This window comes from Heterocephalus glaber, unplaced genomic scaffold, assembly GCF_053883595.1.
Source record: "Heterocephalus glaber isolate CG9 unplaced genomic scaffold, H.glaber_assembly_v1.0 deba00000676, whole genome shotgun sequence".
Classification (NCBI taxonomy): domain Eukaryota; kingdom Metazoa; phylum Chordata; class Mammalia; order Rodentia; family Bathyergidae; genus Heterocephalus; species Heterocephalus glaber.
This window is the reverse complement of record NW_028258156.1, coordinates 2,092,454-2,112,861: the sequence shown is the minus strand read 5'-3', so window position 1 is coordinate 2,112,861 and position 20,408 is coordinate 2,092,454. Positions and strand designations below refer to the sequence as shown.

The 20,408-nt window shown below is 37.9% G+C and overlaps 1 protein-coding gene across 6 annotated transcripts in view; it reads left to right on the top strand.

The window, feature by feature from the left end:
* Creb5 (cAMP responsive element binding protein 5) overlaps positions 1-20,408 on the top strand; it is a 418,076-nt gene that overhangs the window by 64,836 nt on the left and 332,832 nt on the right. For 5 of the 6 annotated variants that reach the window (XM_004839496.3, XM_087206598.1, XM_087206594.1 and 2 more), the window contains 2 exons: positions 10,703-10,774; positions 16,492-16,585. In XM_004839496.3, coding sequence (XP_004839553.1) covers positions 10,721-10,774; positions 16,492-16,585 — 148 coding nt within the window. In that variant the 5' untranslated portion in view covers positions 10,703-10,720. The remainder of the gene's footprint in view (positions 1-10,702; positions 10,775-16,491; positions 16,586-20,408) is intronic. The other variant, XM_087206596.1, reaches the window with a different exon arrangement.

Below are 20,408 nucleotides of genomic sequence, written 5' to 3'. Positions count from 1 at the left end.
ATGTGTAATAAAAACAGTGATCAATGTTTCATAGTATTTTATAGGTTATGAAGTGCTTTTTCACATAGCATCCTATCTGACTCTCCTGATATCCCTGTGAGTCAGATAATGCCAATATTGTTTACATTCTCTTTTTCTGTGAGAAGGATGATGTTCAGAGAAGTTAAGGAGCTTGCCTAAGATCACACAGCTGGTAAGCAAAGCAGCAGATATTTAATTGTTGATTTTCTAATAGAAAATCTGGTCTCTTGTCCACAAAACTAGGCTTACCACAAATAATCAGTCTTACTTATTAGGGTTAATAGCAAAATAAAGCCTAAATTAAAACAAAGGCATACAAGAAGCCCTTCTAATTCAATTAAAAGATGCTCCAGGGATATGTGTGTGTGTGTGTGTGTGTGTGTGTGTGTGTGTGTGTATGCTTGCACATAGAATTTGAATTAGTATCTTATTATAAGGAATATTTAGCTGTGAAAGGAGCCTATCTGGTATTTGATATGGTTAAGGAAGCAGCGGCACTTTCTTGTGGACTCTGAACTTTCATAGCACTTTGCTCAAACTACTTTATGGCCTTAAAAAGTCTGTTTTGCTCCACAGATATCTGGGGACACCTCACCTCCCTGCTGGCTGTCCAGGCCCAGAGGGCAGGGGCTATTTATCCCTCTAGCGGGAGGCCCCATGGATGGTAGGTGCTCATCAATTTTGTGAGGTAAAAGTGAATGAATGAGACCAGTGTCCTTGGTTTCCCATTTTACCTCCACGCATGCTAAGGTTGCATCGGATTTGAACAAGTTCACTGTAACAGGTGATCAATCACTGCCTGGGAACAATGCCCTGCGAAGAGCCCTTGAATTCTGTCGTGGAACAGCCACAGTTCGCTGTGTGCTTTTGAGAGGCTAGCCTCTTCCCTGCCTCTGTTCAGCCTTCCACAGAAGTGTCTGATGCCCTCCCCCGCCTTGTCCCTGCTGGGAGCATCCTACATAGCTCTTCTTTTTTTTCCCCTTCCCTCTGGAAGCATCCAGGCCCAAGGTCTGTCTTAGGGTCTGACCTATTCCCCCTGAGCAAAGAGAGTACATTCATGCTTAGCCAGTGTTCCTAGGTTCTGGAGAGCCAGGGCATTCAAAAAAACTCCTCTTTCCTCTCCATGCTGATTTGGAGTGTGGTCTCCTAAAATGGTGCTGTTGTTTGGGGCTCAGAGCCCTGGGGGATCAGAAGGGGGTCTGTTTGTTTGCTAATGGCTTGGACCTTTTGATGAATTGGAGTCTGGTACAGCACTCACCCCTCGTGGGTGGGTGGGGGTTCAAGGAAAAGGCCTTTTCTTTCCATGTCCTTTTTCCAGGATGTTTTAGTGGATTTATAGGCTTTAGAGAGTTGTTCTTTTGTTTAATAGGAAGTTGAGTGAGACATGAGGGACTTTTCTCATCCATGGAAATGATCTAGTGATCTTCATAAATATGGCTTATTTCTGCACTTTTAAAATGCAAGCTTAATGATTCCTAACTGTGGTGAACCTTGTGCAGGGCCCTGATTTCTTATTCTGCCTTTTAGGAGATCAGGATCCTGTTCATATTCCTTTAGGAACTAGGCATGAGATTTGAGTCTTAATTTAACTTTGCAACTCTTGATTTATTCTGTATATAGAATCAACTCCTCAATAAGAAGACTGAACAAGACAATAAAGAAAAAATACACATATATCTAAGTGTGCTTGTGTATTTTTTTTGTGTTTGGCTTATTAAACTTTATCATTGAGAAGTTGGTTAGGAGTCAGATGTTTCCCTTGAAAGTCTATAAACTGATGGCTGATGGTGACAGCAGCATTAAAACATAGCTTAGAAGCTTGGGTTCTACTTAAGTTTTAAGAAAGGAGAAAACAAAACACACTATATGTGATGAATTATCTGCTAGTAATAATATAAAACCAACTTGTGAAAAGGCCTTGGAGCAAGGGTCTGGGTCCTATCTAGGGCTAGTGCTCATCATGGTATGGTTAACTGTACACTGGGGGCTGTAGATAGCCGAACCAGACAATTTACCTGAACAGAAATCTACTGCAGTTTATACCAGCTTGATCATCTGTGTGCTGTGTGGATCACAGCTCAAAGGGTATGCTTATGGGTGGCTAAAGTACTGGCAGCAGACCCCACCCTTTCCTCACACAAACAGGAAACGTTAATTTCATGTGCTTTTTGAATGTTCATAAAGTTTTATTTGGCATTGGATTGAACCACATCCTAAGTTTAACTTTGCCTGAGTTTTTCAGAGGTACACATGCATTTAGACCCTTACTTTCATTTTGTATCCTGCATACTGTCTTTGTTTTTATTGACTAGCTCTTCCTATTGCCTTAGCCTTGTCTGTTTTTTACCTTAAAACAGGTGTTGGCATGGGCTGGGGGCAGTGGAAGATTATATTATTATTACTGTTGGCTGTCTGGTTAGGAGACTCCAGTGTTGCAATGAGACAGTCTACTCTGCATGTGGCAGAGTATTCCATGTCCCTGGCCCCTACAATGCCAAATAAATGCCAGTGGTCATGCTCCCAGAAACAGTAGCAATTACAAATTGCCTTCATGTATTTCCAAATCTTTTTACTGGGCTATGCAAGAAAGTAATACTTTCTCTAGGAAAGCAGATGAAAAATTTGCCTTTGTTAATATTTAGAAAGTGAACCTTATTAGAATGATATGGAATCTTTGGGTGACAAGAATCCTTAACACAGCCTTTAAGTGACCTGCTAGTACCTTCAGATGTTGACATGCTTGACATTTGAAGCACAGTGTGTTAGGAATCTAATCAAGTCTTGGGGTATATTTTTACCTGGTGTTCAACTGACAGCATGGGGCATAGCAGGCTCTGAACACAGCTGCAGGCTACTTAGGAATACAACCTGGTATCGTTTCTCGGCCTTTTGGCTAAGATCAAGTGAAGAATACAACTTGGCAAATGCCTGGCTTTCTGCTGGAGTCAAGGACAAAAGCACCCATTTTGATAGAACTGTTTTCCAATGTCCTTTAACAGTATTAATAGCAATCCTAAAATTTAATAATAAGATGAAATAGTCTCTTGCTGTCCTGTCAAAAGCAGAACAGTTGGTCACAATTACCACTATGTTTTATGCACTGGCCACATTTTGTGGTTCAGATTCATGCAGGAGAAGGAAAATTCTCAGCTATTTTATTATTTTTGCCCATACATTAAATGGACCAAATATGTATTGTTGATGGAGAAGCAAGGATGCACATTCAGAAGATAGAAAGAAATTCTGTCCTATAAAATCACTTGCATGAGTACAAAGAAAACCAAGACATAAAGGCGATTTTTCAGAGTATCTTGAAATATTCATACTAAAGTGCACTTAAAATGTATTAAAAATTACCTGGAGGCAGAGCAGTCCCAATTGAAAATGTGTTGTAATTCTAAAGAAGCAGATTTTCTTATAGTAGAACAAAAAAACTCCTAAAAAGCAAAACCAAAACCAAAAAAGAGTAGAAAAAACTCTTCTGCTTTCTCTTGTATTTTCTCAGAGGCCAGTTGCAGTTGACTTGTGTGAAGACTATTCCTTTTCTATCATAGTTTTTCCTTCTTAGGACTTTATAAGACAATTATTTTAAATGGCAATGAAGGGCTTCCTGGAAAATAAAGATGACAAATGTCAACCTAAATCTCCATCACCTCTTGTTTTGGGTTTCCTTTCTTCTTTCCTATTTGTTTAGAATGAGAGTAGATACAAAGGAAAAGAGTTTGCCACTTTCCAGAATGTTTTCTGAGGATATCATCCATCTCATTAGAATCAAACCAAGTGATTTGGTTACATTCAACATTTCCTTCAAAACCAGAAAATCTCTACGCTCGTGTGTCGTGGACTATGTATATGCCATAGAGATGAGATGCATACTGCAAAAAACATACTCGATGGGAACAAGGACCTAAATCCCCACACTTGGCAGACACACATGTTTCAGTGACTCAAGACTGTACCTTTAATGCCCCGCAATGGTGCTTAGCAAGAGTTTTCTGAACTATTGAACTCATAGATAGGAAAGTTACAAGACAGGATTATGCGGAACAAAAGTTGAAATTAGTCTGTAACTTTGAAAAAAAGGCCTCATATCTTAAAAAAAATATGGAATGCTTAAAAAAAAAGAAAGAGGAATCTAACATATGAAAGCCCAATCCCACTGGAATGCTTTCCCATATACAGCATAAACGCCACATATGTAAAACTACAAGACCCTGCTGAAGTGCATGAGAGGACGTGAGCCCCCAGCACTTTCTTCTGGTAGGGCCTCCTTTGGGGAGTGAGACCGGGTCAGTTTCCAGGGTTGAAAGCTGTTTGGAAATCCTTCCTTCTGGGAACAGTGAACCTCGTGCAAAGCGAACTTTTGACAGTCCCTACACATGATAGAGTGTGTGACACAATCCTGCAGAGGTCTCTGGCTCCTATTGTAGGAGTCTGAGCTTTTGGGATACCAGGAAATGGCGAATGCTTTTGCTGATAGGGAGCCTCTTCTGCTTTGAATGGAGTAGTAATATTTAACTGCAGGGTTATGAGCAAAGCTCAGCACTTCTGGGGACAAGCTCTGGCTGTAAATTGTGCAGGGTACATCCAATTAATACCCAAGTTCTGGTGAAATTTTCACTTATAAGATACAGTCTCACTGTTGGTCTTGTTCCTTGTATAAATCTCTGGTTTGAAAACTGCAGCATTCAGGCGTTACAAGCTTGAGGGCTGAAATGTCACTTTTAAAGCAGGGTTAAAAAGGTCACACAGCTGCAAATAATAATAGCCCAATGAAATTCAGATTCTAACTGCAGCCCACTTCAAGAATAACACTGAAACAGGAAACAAGCCTACCCGATCTTTTTACCAGTAAAGCTAGTAAGAATACTACTGATAAAGTGTGTGTGTCTGTGTGTGAGAGAGAGAGAGGGGAGAGAGTGAGAGGAGAGAGAGAGAGAGAGAGAGAGAGAGAGAGAGAGAGAGAGAGAGAGTCCTAAAGAGACAGACACACAAAAGAAGACAGAAACACATACATAGCAAGACAAAGGCACACACAGAGAAGTAAACATACAAAGAGACGAGTTTTATAGAAAGAAGACACACAAAGATAAAGACAAAGAGATTCACAAAGATACACAGATATATACAAAGATATCCTCCAAAAATAAGTGATTTTCTTGGACTGAAATTCAAGGGCATTAATTTTCCCATTTGAAGTTACATATTCAGGTTTGAAAAAAATAAAGATATATTTGAAGTCTAAAGGTTTTACTTTTCTTTTGCAATTATCTTTTCAAATAACACCTCTTTGAATGATCCTGTTATACAATATTTTGCTACAATGGTCCTGTTTTACAGATGAGGAAATAAGATAATGAAAGTTACAGTATTCCTTCCGAAAGTAATTCTTAGTCCCAAATGGAATATATAATTCCTTTCCAACAACCAGCCATGTGTGGGGAGAACCCTTGCTGTGAAAGTAGAATCAGGCATCTTAGAATAAAATACTGTAAATGTAGAGGGTTTTTTGGTGAATGTGTGTATTGGGTTATTACTGTGCTTGGTTTCTTGCTTTTCTGACCAATACATTGAGAGAAATACTTGCTTTTATCAGAAATACAAAGTGCAAATTGGCTGTGCACATAACAAATTTAATTAATTAGGTAATCTTCAACCCCAGCAAGAGCATTATCCATTGTGACCAACTCAAGCTTCTCTTACTTGTCATCTGTCCTGAACATTTTTAGGGAGGACTAGTTTCCTTCTCTGGAGTTGGGTGTCTAGGAAACTCTGTAAGGAAGTGAGGTTTTTTTCATGCGAGTCCTGCCAAGAAGGTTCTTCCCACACACACGGTAGGACAAAAAATGACTTCAAAAATTTAACATTGCTATTAAAATTCAAGCCCCCATTCAGATTTATAATGCATCATAACTAGGTTATGGAGACATGTCAGTGTACTAGTGCTTAATTTCAGTTTGTAGCTTTGAAGATCCCATAACTTTAGTATTGGTAATTGTATATGCCGTGCTTTCAGATTTAAACAATCTTGTTAGTGTCTTACTATTCCAAATCCTATATCACTGCATGAATCTTATCTACCGCATTCAGCAACACTTTTATACCATTTCATTAAGATTGGAGTTTAGTACTAAGGATCTGTTATGGCTGCCTGTGATTTAGATGGAGTAACACCATCTTGGCTGCTCACAGTAAACTGGACAATGTCACCCCGCCCCCAGTTGTTACCCTTAAATTTAAGAGTCATATTTGCTGTATTTTCTGTAGATTATTCAAGTTTTAGTAACATTTCCTTTTCATAGTGTTTGCCTTTCTTGAAATGGTATTTCCAAGTATATCCCTAAATGGCTGGCAAAGCATTTGAATGGATTGCATCAGCCATTGTGGATGATTTCCTATTTTAGACCAGGAATTTGTGGGGTCAAACCCTGAACAATGAGAGATTCTTGCTCACTTGAGGCCAGAACAATCCGGTGGCAGTTGAGGGTTTGAATTGTAAATCAAGGCTGTCATCTCCTTGTCAGCTATGGAAACCTCAGCTCACTTTGTGGATGATTAGGGTTTTTGTTGTTTTCCAAAAATTTGATGGGAAATTAAACTCACTAGGCATTTGTTGTAGTTGAGCATTGAGTCTGAATTTTGGAAAAGAGGAACAAATATTAGTACTATTTAAAACCTATTAAATGGTGGGAGCATCTGCTACAATTATGACTGCTTCTAACCAAAGTGACAGGATCTTTCTGTTCTTCAAAGGATGTTCTCTCGGGTCATATATGGCCTGCATGTAGTTCATAGACTGGACATTAGGTGTTACTGGCAATATTAACAGATTGGTTTATAATGAGTTAATATATTTGCATATTAAACTGAGTGAAAATTACCTTTCTCCACCAAAAGCAACTTTGACTTTTTCCCCAGAAAATCTGGGGGATTTCTTCTGAGGTTGTAATGGAATAAGTGGCATAAGTGGCTTGCACAAACTCTTGCCTTACTGAAAACTTGATTTTGGGCAAAAATGATTGAAAAGCACTGCCTCAGGAGTAGAGAATAGGCAGGCTGTTTGGGGTAGTTTATTGTGATGATTCAGGACTCATTATCCATTCCACAAATATTTATTGAACGCCTACTATGGAAGCTTCATGTAGTGGAGCCCAAGGTATGGCGATTGCCAAACACAACTTGGCTTATTAAAAATCCCAGCCAGTAAAACAACTGGATGGGAAATGAGAAGATGAGGCCAGACTGCTGAGGACTGAGTGTGGATCAACCTGGCTAAAACTGTGTCTGAGTAATTTGCCCCACTTGATGGATGATAAAAGAATCTATGCAGGACTTTAGTAGGAGTCGGTTTGAGAGAATAATTACTACAATATGTGCTAGAAAAGAACCATAATAATAGATCATAAAAATAAACCATGGCTCTTGACTAATACATCAGGCCAGATCATACTTCCTGATAAAAGTAACGAAGCCTACATGGTAGAGTGGTACCATTTAGTAAAACTATTGCAGACACCTACAATTAGGAATTAGCAAGGGAGTGTTATTTGCAGAAGATAAATGTGGGAACTGCAGAGCATCACAATAAAGCAGTTGAGGTTTATACACTCATATACATGCCCACGCACCTTAGACCTCATTAATCACCTAAACTTATTTTATATTAGCAACTGCCATTTTACCTTAAGACTTTTATTTCAATGTTATGTTGTCAAACTGTTTGGTCCAGATTTATTACAGAGTATGTTATAAATTGATACAGACTTATTTATGTCTAAAAAATAAACTAACAAAATGGCAATAGTGATGCAGTAGAATCTGTTGATGACTAAATTATAAATGATTTGAGGACAGACTTTGTATTTCTCCTGAGGCATAATTCTTTTCCTGACACGTCTCAGATTTCATGATCATATTTCTCTAAATGTAACATCCACATCATGCAGGCTCAATAAGGCAGGGTAAATATATATGGCTGAGCTTTGTTATATCATAAAATATTATCATCATAGTATATTTCCAAGGTATTTGCTGCAGTTCTTATGCAAATTGTAGCCATAAGTAAGGTAAGGTAGCTAATGTTAATAGCAAACAGAATTGCTAAGGTATTAGCTAGTGGGCCTGAATTTATGTGGAAGTCAGCATTTTGGTGAGTCACATTTGAGAATGGGGTTGTGATTATAGTAGAAAAAGACTTTCTTTTCATACTTTGGTGCCTGAGTTTAGTCAGTCTCTTTCCTCGCTTTGGCTTATTAATGAATCTCTTTAAACTTTCAGCAGTAGCACTTCCAATTTTCACAAATTCTGTTTCTTGGACACTAGTTTAATTATTATCATTAATTACTACCTTCAGATGCAGGCCACAAATGTGTATGTATAGAACTTTCCCATTTTATGTCTTCTAATCTTAATGTTGATAAAAGGGCATTTTTATATTAGAAAACAAAATTCTCAAATGATATTCAAGAAAAACTCACCTAGATAAATAAGGGAGCAATTTATAATTTTATAAATATGGAATAATTAGAATGAGGTTCCAGTAACACTTCTCCATAGTACTTACTCAGCCCTTTTCTCCATAGTAGGCCTCCAACAGAGCAATAATAAGACACAGAAATGAGTGAACTGGACATTGGTACAGATAACTTCTTGTAAAGGAGGGGACGTTTAGGCATGAAGTAGTTAAATGATCTGGAAGTGGTCAAGTAGACTGGGCTCACAGAGACAGAGAAGCTCTAGGAAAACATTTTTAAAAATTTACTAGAAAAATATGACATATTTAATTAGTGGATAACCCAGTTACTCCATTGTTTATTCTACCTTCAATCGGAATAATTTCGCAGCTTTAAAGTCACTCCTTATTTTGAGACTTAGAAATAAATTGTTACTATTCATAGTGGGGGGAGGAGGGATGCTTTGTGATCAGCAATGGTAAAAACAAATGAGTAATAAGACATGATAAGTTATTTTAATTGCTCACAACTTTCCTCAGACAAGGGCAGCAGCAAGATCCAAAGATATTTGTGTTTTCTCTTCTTCTTCTAAATATAATGCAGTGGAGTGACTACAATTACAAGAAACATCTTATAGATGTTATGAAGTAGAGGCGAGGCATTCAAAGAGTTCAGATACTAAGAAATGACAAGGTTTAAGGAAATGGAAATACTAATTACTTGATTTCATCATTATACATTGTATGGATGATATTAAATTTTCTCACTGTATTCAATAAATGTGTACAACCCAAATGTGTACTTGCCAAGAGTGAAAGGGTATTATTCTGTGAAAACTGCACAGTTTGAAGAGATTTTACAATTTTAAACTTTTCAAACTTTGTTGTTTAGTATGTGACTAACAGTGTAAGAGAGTTTTCACTTTGTGTTTCAGAATGAAAGTTGCATATATATTACATTGTATTACAGATACTACAATAGTTTTTGGAGGAAGAAGTATAAAGATACACAAAATAAACTTTATTTTGGTTGCAAGAGAATGAAGCTTCCTTCAGCAAAGGGTCACGCTTGCTATGACTCCAAGCAGAGCCCTCTTCCAGGGCGAAGGTGCCATGGGAGACCATTCACAGTTAGCCACAAGTAGCATTTTAAAGAAGCAAATTGCTTTCTGTGTACAGAATAAAAGCAGTAGCTTTTAACTCAGTAATAGAGAACGTACCATTAACAGCACATGTAACATATATACATTCAACTCTAAAACTGATTTTAAAAAGTTACAATTTAGAAAATTATTTAAATTGTGTAACTTAAATTTTCATAGTACTTCTATGATTTTTTCAAAATTTATGTTGCCGTGAAGATCGCTGCAAAACTGTGTATTCTCTATTGGCTTTGGATTATTTGCAAAAATAAACTATACTCAAAGTTCACCCAATGGACATTTAGAATTGGAATCTTTGTCTAAAAAGACTACGGTATAATTTCATATATGCCTGATTATAAGAGTTTTCTCCTTAAAGCTACTTTATTCCAGATAATTTATCTAGATCAGAGAGGCAGCAGTCTTAGTCTCATATTAATTTCAAATCAGCTTACAAAGCCAAACTAACAAAATATCCAAGAATCATTTGCTGGCTTCTATATATCCCCACACAGCTTGGGTAATTTTTGCTGGGGCCTTACGGAACACCGGAGATGAAAGAGAATGTAAGACCACCATTAGCCACTGAATAGTTTGGTAAACTGGTTCCAGGATTAGTTTGCATAATCCTCAATCTTGCTGGGTTGATCCTGGGGAAATCAGTGGACTTATGGTTCAGGGTTGACCCTCACTTTGAGGATTGGTGGCCTGTTGGCTGCTGTCTGTTTTGTTGTCCTAGTGACCAGCCCCAAAAGCTTTCAGTGGGGACAGGAGGACGCGGATATGTGTTGCCTCATAATCTCCTGGGAAGGTAGGTTTTACCTGGCAATGACATCCACCAGGTGGATTTCAATATCACAGGCAAGATTTCTGGTGCAACATGTTTGTGGCATTTTTCTTCAGTATGCACTCAAGAAATCAAAATAGGAACCTAGACTGGTGGTGCCAATGACTTCCAGCAAAGTAGGATTTGGGAATTGGTCTGGAAAGGGGCCTCTGAGTCATTGCCTTTCTCATGTCTCAGGTGGAAGCAGGAGATATTTATAAATTTCTGTTTTCCTTCCTTCCTTTCCCTCTGACCCTTCAGATTTATGAGGAATCCAAGATGAATTTGGAGCAGGAGAGGCCTTTCGTGTGCAGTGCCCCTGGATGCTCCCAGGTGAGTGAATGGCTCTTCCCTGCTCTGGATGGCAGTGAACACATCTACCTCCTGATAGGAAAGAAACTCTCGCCTTGAAGACGTACCCGCCCTGGGCTTTCCTTCTTCACCAAGAGTCTTTGTCCTCGTTGCCATTACCATTAACATCTTACACTACCATATTCCACTTTAAATATTTTGAACTACCCTCCTCACTCGAAATATAACAACTTTGGACATTTTGACTTCTAACTTCCTGTGGAACCAAGCCAGACGCATCCTGCCCACCAGCTAGCTACACAGGACTCTCATCTCAGAAAGGGCATGGAAGTGTTTACTTTCACAGGAACCACTTAGACACAAGCTGGGCCCATGGGGTACTGGGGAAATGGCTCACCATCATAGACTGAATTTTATCTTACTTTGTTTTACTTTGAGGAAAAGCTACCCCTCCCCACTCTTCTAGAAATTACACTTTTCTGAGGTATTTAAATTTTAAGAAGGAAAGATGTCCTGCCATGCTGGATTGAATCTCTTGGTTTTGATGATTCTCATAATTCAAATAGTGTGGGGATTAGATGAGATGCTGCCTATAGAGTGTTTAATATAGAACGTGAACATAAAAAGCACTCTCTTAATATCTATCCTTATTACTATTGCTACTCCTGCTTCTAAGACTGTTATAATGAAATGTAACTCCTTAAGAAATTAGAAACACCCTAACCTGAAATCAGAGTTTTGTATTTTACCTTTGGAACTTGACGGTGACCTTTTCTAACTCTTGACCTTTGGGTAGCTCCATGTTCCAATTTCCACCTGTATGGAAAATGACCACACATGTTCCCTTTCATGGCAAGATCTTCACTTATGAGATATAAGAAAAGTTTAGAACTCATTACATAGGCATTTTCCTAAGTTACACCCTTCCCCTAAACTGTCCAGGGGTTTCATGGAAACCAAGCCTCATCAGCTGCCTGTTTATGTGATGCCTTGGCAGTAGTGCCTGGAGCAATGCCTAGGAATCAGGTGAGAAGTAATGCCCATTATTATAATATGTCCCCAGAGAGTTTCTGGAAGATACTGGGAGTCTTCTGGAGAAACAAAGCCATAGAAGCACAAGATGTTGTTGCCAGTATTATTGGCTGCTAACTGAGCAACCAGGATTCTTTGCTCAAGTTCTGGAATTTTCACCAGGATCTTTGTGCCAATGTTTATTTCCAAACGGTAAATAAGAAAAGCAGTAGAGAAAATTATTTTGAAGCAGCTGGTTTTGAAGACATTCAGAAGTAGAAATCACTAGGAAAACACAGGTTGATAAGTAACTGGGGAAAATCCTGCTAGACTAGGACTCTCCATGGTCAATGCAGAACATCACCTTACTAAGTTAAAACTTGGCTCTAAGGTAAAACTTATTCCCACTCAGTTTCTTTAATGGAAATCAAGTACTTTGACAAGTTTGCTTTGCTTTGGCTGTGACAATGGGACATTAAATTTTATTCAATTCAAGTTACTTGGCACATTTTTTGGGGGTGCCCAGATGGGTCAGGCATTCTGGTTGCCTGGAGAAAGACCAGCTCACAAGACACATGTATCCCTATCCTGAGAGAGCTTCTGGTCTAGAGATCAAATCTGTAACCACACAATCAATTAATCAGTTAGTCTGTTGCAGCTTACATGAAAAAAAGACTGTAGATCAACCTGAAGCATAGAATAAGGAAACTGACTTGGGGAAGTGAATGGGAAGTTACTGTAGGAAGGGGCACGTCATGGATGGGATCTCCAGAGACCCAGCTAAGGCAAAAGAGTGCTTAGGGTGGACTAAGAGTCTCATCAATGTTAAAGGTTGTGAATGACAGTAAAGAAGAGGATTTCAAGGAAGGGGTAAGGCCAGGTGAGGTGGTAGGTTCCTGTAATCCCAGCAATTTGGGAGGCTGGTATAATAGCACTGCAAATTTATTAGTAAATGTTTGCAGCACATAATGATTACACAGAAACACTTAAACTGCTAGAAGATAAAATAGTTAAAATTCTTAAAGTCATAGGCATAGTCAAGGACTTTCTGAACAGAACCCCAGTTGCACAGGAAATAGTACCAAGAATCAGCAAAGGAGATCACATCAAATTGAAAAGCTTCCACACAGCAAAAGAAACAATGAATGAAAAAACAACCTACAGAATAGGATCGTGAGTTTAAGGCCAGCCTGGGCAATATAAAAAGACCCTGTCCTTGCCATCTCAAAAAAAAAAAAAAAAGAAAGAAAAAAGAAAAGAAAAGAAAAGATTGTTGGTCACATCTGATATTTATGACATACAAGTCATCAGACTATATGGCAGAATTTCCCAAACTTGGCACCATTAATATTTAGGGCTGAATAATTATTTGAGGGCTGTCCTGTGCATTGTAGCACATTTAATAGCATCCCAGGCTTCTACTCACACTCCACAGTTGTGACAAACAAAAACATTCCCAGACATTGCCAGATATCCCCTGAGAGGCAAAGTTGCCCCTGATTGAGAATGATTGCTGCTGGAATGCATGTTGGTTTTAGTCTCACTTCTTTTTCTTTTTGGCTCATCTACTTCTAATTGATGTACTCCCTCTGTATTTTATGTATTGCTTGAAGCCATCTTCTCTCTTTTTGGAAGTCAGAAAGGGTATAAATAAATTTATGCCACAGACATGTGGTCACTGGTGTCAGACACTGCTGTGCTAGAGCTGGGATCGTTAGAGGACTGGGCAGAGGCTGTTGGATTTGGCAGGAGAGGGGTGGAAGCCAGATTGCAAGGGATTAATGAGTGAGTGGGCAGTAAGGAAGCGGAGGTGGCAGGCATAGAGAACTCTTTCAAGAGCACTAGGCAGTGACGGGAAGCAGAGTGATATAATGGTAGCCTGAGAGGGCGGCAACTTTTTTAAAATTAAAGAATAGCCAAGCTGGATTTAGTCAAGGGCAAGAAACCCATGAGAAAGAAGGAAAGAGTGAGCATGGGAGCTTCAGGGACCAATCCCCAGTAGATAGTGATATTGTGCAGAAGGGTGCATGCATGTGTGTCGCTCTGAGACGGGAGATAGAAGGAGAACCCGTGAAGTCACATGCAAATTCTGAGGTATAGGAGGTAATAAAGGTTGAATAGGCTCTATTTTTAAATTATACATTAAAAAACCTTCTATTTAACATTTTTTCAGTGATGAAGATTGAATGCAGGGCCTTGGGCATGCTAGGCAAGTACTCTACCAATGAACTATACCCCCAGCCCTTGAATAGGATTGGTTTTGAATGACTTTGACCATCTCAGTGAAGGAGCAGATTATTTCCTTAAGAAGACTGAGTGGACTGAGAAAAAGGTTGGACAAAAATGAGAAATGAGGATTTACAAAGTTTCTTAATTTTAAGGAATCATTCCAAGCCTCTTTGCCTCCAAGCTTTAAATGAAAGATGTATCTAAAACTTAATGTTGCTACTTGATATAAAAGTGTGTTATTCTTGACAAACTATTATAAAAATATATTCATCTTTCAATCAAAGAGGAGTTAGAATTAAGGAAACTTAATAGTCCCAGGAGTCTTCTGGTGGACTATTAGCAGCTCATAATTAGGGCAGTTGTTGTGATCATGGTATTTACTTTGGTGATATCCCATAACCTGGGAACTTTCAGGGAGAAGAAAGAGTGCTGGGAATTGGAAAGAGTAAGTATTATAAAACAAACTTTTGTTCATACAGAAATCTGGCATATTTACCTTGCTTTGCAAATTTTTGCCTCCTAACTTATATGATACAAATGTTTAATAATATTTATAATGTTAACCAAATAATGTTTATCCAAAGCACTACTTTTAGACTATTTCAGAAGATTTAGCCCAGTGAATACCCTCATTCTCCTGAACATAAATCCATATAATTTGTAGAAAGGATTTTTACTCTAATAAAGGTAACTGAAACTATCCTGAGGAATTAAAAACTCAGATTTTTGTAAATTATGGAAGATTTGGAAATGGTCAGCAGAGTTTATTTTTTGTTATATTTTTATTTGATGTTGACAAAACAGATACTCTGTTAAATTTAGTTATTACAAACAAACCAATCTGAGTCAAGTTAGGCTAGGGTATGCTACAATAACACATTACCCTGAAGCTTCAATGGTTTAAAACATCAAAGGCTTATTTCTGTTACCCAAGGATACATTCTTTTTGTAGAAGGGCAGGAAGCTTTTTGTAACCTTTTAGAATTCACAAATACCGTTTGTAATTCTTCAGAAATTTAGGATAATTGAGGGGTCACTATTTCCAAAATTTCGAGTCTCCATGCTACACCATGAATAGGGTAGAAGAATGACAGAGGATTTTAGACCAGGGTAACAAGTTACTTGTATTCATGACTCAGTGGGGAGAGCTAGTCACATGGCTCCACCCAACAGAAGAGGGCCAAAAAATTCAGTCCCAACAAGTGAGCAAAAGTCAGAGAGACAAAAATAACATTTTTGTTATTAACAGACATTTTTAAGTATCATACTATCATTCCCTGAAGATTACAATAAAATATGGGTTTACTATACTATACAGAGTATAGAACACTAAAAATAATTTGTCATGTTGCTATAAAATTGTACATATGATTATAAACAAAATCTGGTAATGGATAGACCAAATCTTTGTAAACAGAAACATACTATACAAATGTCACGGTGTACATGTGCAGATATGTCAAATAATTAAGCATGGTCTATAATTCTTTCCCAAAGTCTGACATGAATCCAAATTCTCTTCGATGTCATGCATTTCTCCTACTTTTGGTTAATCTATAGATAATGTCTAGCATACTTATCATGCCTTAGACTTAATTTCATACTATTCTGTAAAACAGTAACTACTAAAGAAAAGTTCCACATGGTTTTGCAAAGTCCAAGTGCTGTTAAGGTCTAAATTCACTTTCTTACTTTGGACATAGCCTTGTCATGTTCATAAGGAGAAATAAGAAAAATTTAGTTTTTCTTGTTCCATTATTAGTTATTTTTCATTACCATAAGTAAATATTCACTTAGACCTACTTTCTCCCTTTTATAAGAAGCTGCCTGATATTAGGCAGTGTTAGAGCATAGCATTTTTTACTTTTATATGAGGGATATAGGGTAAATATTTAAATTTTGAAAAAAAATTTGTGATCACCGTATTTTGTGATCACACTTTGTTTGTTATTTTAATACCTTTAAGTGCACACTCAGCCCATTTCTGTTTTACGCTTGAGCTAAACACAACGTTTAAAGTCTACCTTCAGATGAAAACTTCTAGCTCCTAAAGAAATATATAATTTACTAACTAGTCAGCATATTTGGTTACATTGAGGGACTAGTTAAGAAATATTTAAGAAGCAGAGGGCTTTGAAAAGTTTCCAGGGAAGGTGTGGTGAGTCAGAGAATGGCTGAAGACAAAGATGTTCTTAGTATTAGTGCTTAGTCAGATCCTTCTGCAACATAGGCAACCTCTTTGGCAAATTGTAAGGGAAATTGCAATGCATGTATTTGTGTGTATTTGAAAGGAACGTTCTAGGGCATTTGCTTGCTTAAAACAGCTTGAAACTTTGCTTACTTATGTTTTCACACTTTCTCAGACTGATTTTCTTGTTTTGTAATTCTGTCATGTTTCCAATGCTGAATAAATGCTTGTCTTTATGATGGCAAATATGTGCTACAAAACCAAATGTTTCCCCTCTTTCTCTCTCTCCTTTTTTCTGTTTGTCCAACAGCGCTTTCCAACAGAGGACCATCTGATGATTCATAGGCACAAGCATGAAATGACTTTGAAGTTTCCCTCCATAAAAACAGATAATATGTTATCAGGTAAGGAGCCATTAGGCAAAGAGGGTTTGGGTGACCCAATCAGTTTTGTGCAAGGTACTTACTGTCTGGTGAGCTAGTTCCCACTGGAAAATTCTGTACTTTGAAAATATACATATCTAAGTCATAGCAGAAATGTAATTAGCTAGTTTCATGTTCACCCCAGTAATTGAAGAACTGTGACTTGTCATTGTCTGGAATGTGAAATATCTATTACAGTGAAACTTGGCTCCATATACAACAATATATAACAAAATATACCACAAATCATTCAGGTATCACATATTAATTGAAGATTTATGATGCACACTGTACTGTTCAGTGTATTATAGGAGATACAAAGATTGATATGCCTCTGGTCCTGGAGAACATCATTAATGAGCTTGCAAGTGAAAACCTTGCAAAAATACTGTAGAGTTTCATGTGAATATATATCAAATGAGTATTGTAAGGGGAAAATGATAGGCATCTTTTGTGGAAGGAGATTTCTGTCCTGAGATGGTCAGTGAAGTTTTTTTTAAGAAACAGAACCTGCCTTAAGAGTGGGAGAGATGAAATAATACATGGAAACATGGTACATGCTCAGTAAATGTGAGCAGAAATTAATAATAGTATGATCCAGCAACTACTTGCCATTCCTTCACATTTTGAGAGGCAGTACAGTGTATTAGAAAGAGTGCAGGATAGGAGTAGAAACCTGAACCTTAGCCTGGACTCTGCCTCACCTGGACATTTGACCTTGAGAAAGTAACTGAACCTTTTCAGGATTCAGTTTCTTTCCCCATAAAATGGAATGATCATATCTTTCACTCCTATTTCACAAGGTTATTGAGAAGATCCAAGGAAAGAATGTCAGAGAGGGAATCATAAATCCCAGCAGAATAATCGAATGATTTCTGATGATGCTTCTTGCTGGCATCATGAAAGAAGTAACACATCTATGAACAAATTTTAATTGATACCAGGAGAGAAATTGATTTATCTGGCCAGTGGGGCTTATATGATTTAGCATTTTGATGGCTCTTCCATTTTATTTATTATCAGTATTACTATTCAATCTTCTGAATTATTAGATTATATTCAGCAGCCAAACAGGGCAAGGCGAAGGTCTCTGACCCACTGACTACATGGTCAGGCTGTGGCAGTTTACATAGTCCTGGTGTGAAGCCGTCTGCACAACTTCATGAACCTGCCTGGGACTTGATAGTGCCTATAGGAAGACTCTTATCATTCAACAGCAGCCTCTGCCCTTTTCTCTACCACCACCTGTGTCTTCTGTCTCAGCCCCTGTTTGGTTTAGAATGAACCAGCTCTTCAGCTACCACTTCAGCTTTCCCACAGTCTGCAGAGCTCTTATTTGCAAGAGTTATGAAAGCCTAGAAGGGTCAGGAAGGAGGCTTTTCTTTGTGCTTTTGTCATTTATTGTGCTCTGCAGAGTCATAGGTAGTGTAATTTAGTGCTTCAGCAGTGGGCATACAAGCAAGAAGACTATAAGGCTTTGTAATCCCCAACATTTAAATTCTGAAGTTCTTCCTTTATTTTTCCCAAATTAAATTGCTAAAATGGGCTGCCTGGTTGCAGAGGATCAGGAGGTGAGTATTAGTGGCAAACATGTAGGACATTGCCAACACAGTGGTAAGTGACAATGAAGTATCTTTTAGAAAGACTGGTAGTCTGGTTTTACAAGGAACCCTGAGTACAGATGTGAAAAAAAAAAAGGTAGCCAAATAGGAAAGGACTTTAAGAACAATTCCTTAGTAGCACAAAGAATCAACAACTGGGATCTCATCTTATTAAAAAGCTTCTGCACTGCAAGAGAAACCACCAGCAGAGCTAAGAGACAACCTACAATGTGGGAAAAAATTTTTACCAGCTGTTCCTCAGACAAAGGTCTACTATCTAGAATATATAAAGAACTCAAAAAAATCAGATCCTACAAATATAAAGGCCCAGTTCAAAAATCTGAAATGAACAGATATTTCTCAGAACAAGAAGTAAAAGCAGCAAATAAACATATGAAAAAATGTTCAACATCACTGGTCATTCGAGAGATGCAGATAAAAACAACACTGAGACTCCACCTCACCCCAGAAAGAATGGCTGCTATCAAGAAATCAACCAGTAACAAGTGCTGATTGGGGTTGTGGGTTGAAAGGAACCCTTCTTCATTGTTGATGGGAGTGCAGGCTGGTGCAACCACTGTGGAAATCAATATGGAGATACCTCAAACAACTAGGATTGCAATTCTCATCTGACCCAGTTATTCCTCTACTGGGTATCTTCCCAAAAGAATTAAAAGAATCATACCACAGTGATAAATGCTCACCCATGTTTATAGTGGCCCAGTTTGTAATAGCTAAAACTTGGAAGCAGCCCAGTTGCACATCAACTGGAGACTGGATAAAAAAGATGTGTTTTGTTTTTTTTTTAATAAAATGGAGTACTACTCAGCCATAAAGAATGAGAAACTAGAGACATTTATAGCTAAGTGGATGCACATTGAGGCTATTCTCTTAAGTGAAATAAATAGGACACACATGTGTAAATATCAAATAGTTTCTCTGGTGTAAAAAACTAAAAGTGCAAATAAGAATCAAAATGTATAATTGATATTGTGAAATAGGAAGAAAATGTTTAAACGAATAGGGAAAGTGGGAGGGGAAAGAGAAAGGAAAGAAGGGAAAAGAAAAAAATATGAGAAAAGGAAAAACATGGAAACAAAGTCTTTGTAAATAGGGAAGGGTGGGCAGGGGAATGGGGAAAAAATAAGAACCAAGATACATCATGTAAAGGTACAAGATCCCAATGAGGAATGTAACTGTATTGTATACCTAAAATGTACCAATAAACTAAATAGAAAAAAAAAGCAGCCGAGATGTGTGAACAATGGGTGAAACATTCCTCTATATATTGTCTAAAATGAGTTTTTGATTCATCTCTTGTAGCCTTTCAATTGTTTTACCAGGTTCTTATTAGTTTGTGGCTGTTGCTGCCAATCCTTGGAAGTGTTAAGTGGGAAATTATCAGTTAAAAAGGAACTCTAATTTTATTATGTCAAATTTAGAATAAGAAAATGAAGGGAGACACAAACATGAAATAGGAGTCTGAAGAAGACAATGTACATAACTTATACATATAGTTTGCAAAATTACCAGCTACTATATGACATAGCCATTCTATTTGAATATCGTGGTCAAATTCAGAATAGAGGTAAAAAGATAGTCTTTGAGTTTATTTTAATGCTATTGCGGTTAGGCACCCAGAACCCTCCAAATTTGGCTGTTAAACATCACTACCTTTTAAAAGCAGGATTCTCAGGTTCTGTACATGAAAAAAAAAAAGAAAACAAAAATCCAAAATGAATCAAAATTTCAAAAGCAACTTTATTTACAGCTAAGAAAACAATTTATATTCCAAATGAAAACTCCAATTGGAGGAATAAAAAAACTCAAGAAACTTGATTGAAGCACATGGCCCCTCCTCACTGTTTTCGTCTCCCCTGCAGTAAATCTAGGACCAGCACACACGTGTGTTGAACCACATGCACATACACTCGTGTGTGTGTGACCTAGAAGGTGATAGATTTTGCTACATGGAGGGGAAAAGGAAGTTCGAGAGTGTTGAGAGGCTTCCCGAAAGGTAAAAGCTAGTCAGTGTGTCACTTGGAAAACCTGAGAAGGAGATGTGTGGCACCAGGCCTTCAGATGCCTATAATCCCACTACTGGGCACCATGGCCCAATTAATGTTGCAGACAGCTAGTCTGTGCATGGACAGAAGTTAGGGGAAGCACCAGTCTCAGTGTGGGGAGAGGGGCTGAAGTTGCCC